Raw genomic sequence first — 6,767 nt, 5'->3', positions numbered from 1 at the left:
TTGCACTACCAGTTTGGTTTTCTGGCCGTGGGAGTGGCGCGCAGCCGCGCAGTGTAGCCCGATACGGCACATGTCTTTTACGCCGCGAAATATCGACAGCCAACTGTGAGTCGCCGCTTATCTTCGCCATCAAGTGAATAACCTCTCCCAACTCAGCTGCAGAGGTACTAATGGCATTTCAACACCTAAACCCCATCTAAATCCACCCAAAAAAATCACTGAACCTAAAAAAAAACACCAATGTGTGCAACCTTGGATCGGGTCGGCTAGGCCGTCCCATTTGAACGTCCTGTGACGGGAGACGGCCCTGGGGCCACACTCACAATCAGTGAGCAGAATATCGCAGCGGACGTCATCGACGACCACTCTGGCAGTCAGCTCGGTTTCACCGCACGCCAGCGGCACTGAAGCTGAGACCTGCTAATTGCACAACCTTTGGACCGGACGGCCAATTCGCCGTGAGATTCCCCGGTATCACCACGATGGGTGGAGTTTACGCAGTAACCATCGACAGCTGAAAAAGTAGCTGCTCTAACTAACGCACTATTATGACACGCACTGCGCTACCAAGCAAAGGAAACTACCGCTGCATGGCCACAAGTAGTAAACCAATCTTGGCCACAACCACAGGAACGCTAGGTTTCTCTAAGAATGCTTATGAGGTCTAACAGAAATTAGGATTCCAACACCATATGAGAAGTTATCGTCCATCATGTCACAGCGGCTGGTCAAGTATGCTTGGCAGCGAACATATTGTCATCACAGGGAAACAATTAAATACCGGTAGCGGTAGCGTACAGGCCAGTTACGATGACTGACCTCTGTGAGACCCGGGGTTTGCTCAACTCACACAGTCAGCTCGGCGACGGTGATGTCTGCAGGCAGCACCGCGTCGGCGGCGGCGCCTTTGGTGCGGTTGGTGCCGGCCAGCAGGGCGGTCACCAGCTCCCGCTGGTGCTCGGGCAGCGTGTAGGCGGCGCCGGGCACCAGCGAGTCCAGCGTCGGCGCGTCGGCGGCCAGCCGCGCCTGGTACAGCCGGCCGTAGTCGACCGTCAGCCGGCCGGCCGACAGCTGGCGCGCCGCCGCCGCCACCAGCCGCTCGGGCTCGCCGCCGCCGCCGGCCGCCACGGCCGCCGCCAGCGCCGGCGAGCTCAGCAGCAGCACGCGGTCGGCGGCCGCCACGGCCGACGCCAGCGCGGCGGCGTCGCGTCGCGCCGCCCGCCGCCACTCGGGCGCGTCACTGTCGACGACAGAGGCGCCGCGGAGCCGCAGCTCGGCCGTCAGCTGGCGCAGGGCGGCCCGCTCGGCGTCCGAGCGCGCCAGGTGCAGCAGCAGCACGCGCGGCGCGGCCGGCCAGCCGCCGCCGGCGGTCAGGCTGTAGCAGCCGGCGGTCGCCGCGCGGTCCACGTAGCGCCGGTGCCGCCGCCGGCTCCAGAGCAGCGTGGCGACCGCCACGGCGGCGGTGACGAGTGCCAGGAGCGCCAGGCCGGCGGTCAGCCAGCCGGGAAGCGCGGCGGCGCGCAGCAGCGGCGGCGGCTGGCTGGGCGGCAGCCGCTGCAGGGGACCGATGTGGACACGCAGATCACGGCAGCCGCCCGTGCCGCCGGCGCAGAACCACGTGTCGGGCAGCACCTGCGAACGGAGGCGGGAAGGCGGCGAGACGGCGGTTAGATGGATTCGGTTGCGACCCGAACTGAACACTTATTGACAGTCTGGGGTGACAAAAAGGCGGTTCATGTTAATAAAATACATCTACCTGAGCAAAAATTTAAACTGATTAAGCTGAATCTAAGCGAAGAATGTTTCACTTTTCGTCAACATTCGTAATACAAATCTTCTCGTGATAGTCTTACTTTGGACCTAATGCCGTTAACTCCGTTCAAATAACTTACCAGTCGATCTTGAACTAGTAATTTATTTTGCAAAGCAAAGTGTCAAATGCCAAGTGATAGAATGAAGTGCGGGCACTGAATCAACTAAGAGAACAAAATTGACAAAGTAAAGCGTCTAAGACCGAACCTCAAAGACTAAGTAACAAGTGACGGGCCATAGGACAAAACCTGAACCAGAATCAGAATCAGAATGATGGCCCCGTTCACGGCGGCTGCTCTCATACGCAACACTCACACATGTATGTCATGTCATGGCACCAATCAGAAGCGGGCTAGGACAGACGTCACAGGCGAGGAGTAAGGATCGTACGAGGATATCGTTGATAGGGTAGGGAACTGAGAAACAATTACAAAAGGAGATGGAGGATGGGGTAGGAGCAAACTTTGTAACAGCATTGTCCCTGATTTATCTGCAAGGCGATCACGACCTTGTTGACTGGTCAGGTCACTATGTGCGCTCAAACTTAGCGACTCGATTGTGGAAGTGCCGGTCCACCAGGGCACGCTGAACCCAGCCCACAGTGTAACCAACCTGCATCAGCAGCGAGGTGTTGTACTGGAGGGAGCAGTTGGTGTCCAGCCGTAGCCAGCGGTCGGCCGCCGCAGTCGTTTGGAACACAGGCACGGCACGGCACCCCAGCACGGAAACGATGAATGACTCGAACCTGGGGACAGACACGGAGGCGGGCTAGTATCTCCGCGAAAAGACACGACAGGAAGAGATGGCTCAATCTAACGTAGCATGTTAGGGAACCGGTAAATTATGAGCTAGGTGAAAAAACGGGAACCAGAAAATTAATGAAGTCCCCCCCCCCCCCCCAATTAATTGAGCTCGGAATAAAAATGACTCCCTGAATTATGATCGCAAACTTCGCTGTGAGAATCCAAGAAACTAAAACAATACAGTCAACGATTGTCAACGTGCCTGACCGTAGAAGAGCAAACAAACACTGGTTCATTCAGTCTCCCCGAGTACAGGTACATTGGGATTGGGATTTACAGCCGATTCGCCGTCCAGTGTTACTAGCAGCAGGTCAAGTCCCCTTCGACTAACTACCCTGCCCCAACTACCTGGGGTTATTCCCGTCTCCGCTGTCCTGTAACCGGTCTAAAGCAGTCAATCTACCCCTGCCGTCCGCGGGACCCACCTGAACCCGGTCTGTTGCACGCTGACGGACACGCTCGGCCCGGCGGCCGTGTCGTCGTGACGCCAGACGCTCACGTTGGAGGTCCGCCGCCAGGCGCGCATGTCGATCCCGGCGCGGTGCTCGTAGCGCCGACAGCGGCTCGGCCGGCGGCGGCACGGCCGGCCCGCCCGGCAGCTGCAGCCCAGCTGGACGCAGTAGGAGCTGAGCGGCAGGTGGCGCACGCGCGCCCGCAGCACGCCCGGCCCGTCCGCCGCGAGCGGCACGCAGTGCTTGATGGAGCGGTCCAGAGATGTCAGCCGGAACACAGAGTAGGGCTCCAGGGAGTCGGCGGTGTCGGGCGGTAGCCGCGCCGTCACAGTAACCCCACCGTCCGGCCCGGAGAGGAGCTCAAACTCCGGCTCCGGCTCCGGGTCAGTGCGGCTCCGGATCACGTTCTGCGCCGGCTGCTCAATGCTGCCCGATTTTCCCAGCTGAGAGAGACCGGCCGGGCCGAGATCCCCGACTGGCAGATCCGGATCCGCGAGCAGCAGCACTGGGTCCGGGACGAATGTGCCATTCTGCTGCGGTTGGATGGCCACACCAAAGGCACTTGGCAACATCAACATGTGAAGGAGGAAAGCCATTGGAATCAAGGAGTGCAGCATGGGAGATAAGGATAAGGGCGTTTTTATTGCTAGGATGTCATTACTTCATGAAGGACATGTTGCCCATATATTATTTGGGAGTTATGTAATATACATAGTTAGAAAAATCATGTCTTTTTGTTGTCTTAAATGGTCATTCCTGATGGAGAGTGAGTTGTACTTGCTTGCTCATTGAGTGTTGCATACCAGCTGCATTTCTGAAAAAAAGAAACAATGCAAGAATAATTAGTTGGGCACTTTGAGCCAAAACAGAAAGTAGGCAATACCAATAAAACTACACCATTGTCATGCACAGAGTCAATATTTTGACCCTTCACCCTCAAATTTTTCCACTCTGGTGGTGGGTACACTCTCACCATGGATGAAGTATTCCTGGATAGGACACTCCCTATTCCCCAACACTAGCGCCGGCGACCAAGCGGCCGCCCTGGTGGCGGAGCTCCGAAACATCGGCGGCGAGTGCGCCGGCGGCCGCCGCACCGGCTTGCGTGCTAAAAACGCGGTAATGGAGGGCGAAATTAGCGAACTTTAGCTCATAAGACACAATTTCAGACACTTTAAATAATTTTTAGTACTTTCTTATAATTATTATGGCTCCATTTAGTCACTATCACATACGGAATCATTACCTGATGTTAATAAACTGAGCCGGTATTCTTGACTTGCCGATGCAATTTATCATCAAATATCATCGTTCCTCGGCAGTCAAACAAGTTCCTATTGCTGATTTAATACAAATATCAACTTATTTTCATGTTATCGCATAAAACTTCACTATATTCTAACATTGGCTCTTCGGCTGTAATAACGAACCCTCACTTGTCAGCAGAATTTAAGCAACTTCTTAAATCAAAACTGGGAAAAGAATATTTCCATGACATTCCTCAATTCCTGTTCTACCAGGTTCACAAAAATTTTCATCAAAATCGGTTATAGGTAAGTAATAAACGACAAAAGTATACAAAAAGACACGTTCCGCCCATAGCCCGCAATGCTAAAATGGCGCCAGCGCCCTCGCCGTCGGGAAATCCGCCGCCGCCGCCGGGTGGTCGGAAAATCGGCGGAGTGTCCCATCCAGGAATACCTAATCCATGCTCTCACATTGGTTCCAACTTCCAACCCTGAATCTTGTCAATGTTAAGCTACAGCCTCTAATTTTATTCCTGGTGTGAGATTAAACACTACTATTGAAATTTGAAGGACTGCAATGAATAGTAGTAGTACTACTGCACATCACACAAGCTTCTACATTCTGCAGATGTCAATGCCTGAACATCTATATAAAATAAGCTTAAGAAATTGCATGAGAAAATAAACATACCTAAACAAGCTAAATCAGTACATTACTGGTCAAGTTTGTAGATTGCTGGCATGCAGCATGAGCATTACAGTCAATGTAGACTCTAAAAAATGGGTATTCATTAGAATTAGAATTATCATTTTGGAATTATCATATTAGAACTTGAAGCATTAGGACTATTGCTGATATTATTTGTCAGGTAGTTTTGGCCATGAGCCAGTAGTTTGCTTATTTGCATCCTATTTAAATTATGAGTTGGAATACCTCATCGTCGTTGTTATAACAGATTGTGACACTCACAGCACAGTACATGCACAAAGAGACAAGCCAAGGTGCGGTTGGAGAGGCCGACGTAACCTGGCGTTTTCATTGTGGTTAATTGCTCGCTCTGACCTTGTCCTATAAGTCATCAATTGCTAACAATCTACTTGCGTAAATCTCACTCAACAAAACTTATTCCACACTCATTCCCCAACTTGTAAAATTCAACAACATCAAGATATCATATTCTGATACATAAACCTTGCACTAACTTCAGTTCTTCACACCTTTACCAGATTGAAATCAAAATTGGCCAGATCTCTATAGCATTGATAGCATTGATAGATTGAGACAGGCCAGCTAGCGGTAAATATTTACATAAAGTCCGATCCATATTTCAAGCATAAATTTTGCATATTCTTACGTTATTTGACATCCTGAATGTAGATATGATGCTTACATGCGGCGGAAAACAGTGCTACCATATTAAAAATATTTGCTACCATATTTGGGGAAATGTTGGGAACCGGGGTTTTTGGGTGGGGGAGGAAATACAATGCCGTAAGCATGGTTATGAAAGTTGGGGGAAACTGTTGGGAACCGGGGTTTTTGGGTGGGGGAGGGGGAATCGGTTAACCTAAAAACCACTTAACCTAAAAATATTTGACTTACCATTGCCTGTAATCTCTCCTAAGGCATTGCCTTCGGCACTGCACCGCTTCGCCACGATCATTTTCATGACGTCACTTTCATAATGAGATAGAATAGCGTAACGTTTTCACTCAACCTTGGAGTTTATTCATTCGATCCATCTCACGTGGCGCAAACGGCTGGTGGAGTGCGTTGACGGCGGGTGTCGTGGGATGGTGGCCGGCGGCGACGGTAAATATTGCGCAGTTGCTTTAAAACTTGGTTGCGCCATGAATAACTATCAGATATGGAATCAGGAGCTCAAAATTCATCGAGTGGTGTGGTTTTTATAATCACCGTGTTGATCGGACCTTATGTATATAAATACCCAGCTAGCTAGCATTGATAGCAATAGGCCAGATTGGCTGGCCATATCAGTCCCACGCACAAGGGGGAAAAGCTCAAATTATTGAGCGCTCAAAATATTGAGCGTGTGACGTCAGAGGCTCCCATAGGCGTAATGCTGAGGGCTCAAAAAATTGAGCCGTTTCAGGAACACGTTTTGCAAAAGCAACTCGCAACACCTAGGGAGAAATGGCAACACCCTAGGAGAATCACTAATGATGTAAAACAGATAAGGCTTTCATATTTTTCACTGCTCAAGCTTCAATGATTGGGGGAACACCAATTTATAGGTCGAAATCTTACGGCATACCAGGATGACTTAAAAACAGGCCAATATTTATGTCGAAATAAAAGTTATTTTTTGTCCATTCACGTTTTTTACTAGGGTTCTGTTGGAAAGAGCATTTTTCATACTACCCAAAATGATTGCGACTCAATTTCACATTACTCATATCGGAGAATATTTTTCATTTGGCGGCGCCGTTTG

The 6,767-nt window shown here is 51.0% G+C and overlaps 1 protein-coding gene across 1 annotated transcript; it reads right to left on the bottom strand.

The window, feature by feature from the left end:
• Positions 1 to 846: 846 nt before the first annotated feature.
• On the bottom strand, positions 847 to 6,289 carry LOC122392232. Its single transcript, XM_043386868.1, has 5 exons — positions 5,918 to 6,289; positions 3,041 to 3,881; positions 2,425 to 2,557; positions 1,369 to 1,632; positions 847 to 1,026 (listed from the first exon to the last, which is right to left on the bottom strand). The coding sequence occupies exons 2-5, from the start codon at positions 3,682 to 3,684 to the stop codon at positions 847 to 849; spliced, it is 1,221 nt and encodes a 406-aa protein (XP_043242803.1). The 5' UTR covers positions 3,685 to 3,881; positions 5,918 to 6,289.
• Between the last annotated feature and the right edge of the window lie 478 nt (positions 6,290 to 6,767).

The sequence above is a fragment of the Amphibalanus amphitrite genome, unplaced genomic scaffold (genome assembly GCF_019059575.1).
Source record: "Amphibalanus amphitrite isolate SeventyFive unplaced genomic scaffold, NRLGWU_Aamphi_draft 000476F_arrow, whole genome shotgun sequence".
NCBI classification, from domain to species: Eukaryota; Metazoa; Arthropoda; class Thecostraca; order Balanomorpha; family Balanidae; genus Amphibalanus; species Amphibalanus amphitrite.
The sequence above is the reverse complement of the archived record's forward strand: the minus strand, read 5'-3'. Positions and strand labels throughout refer to the sequence as shown.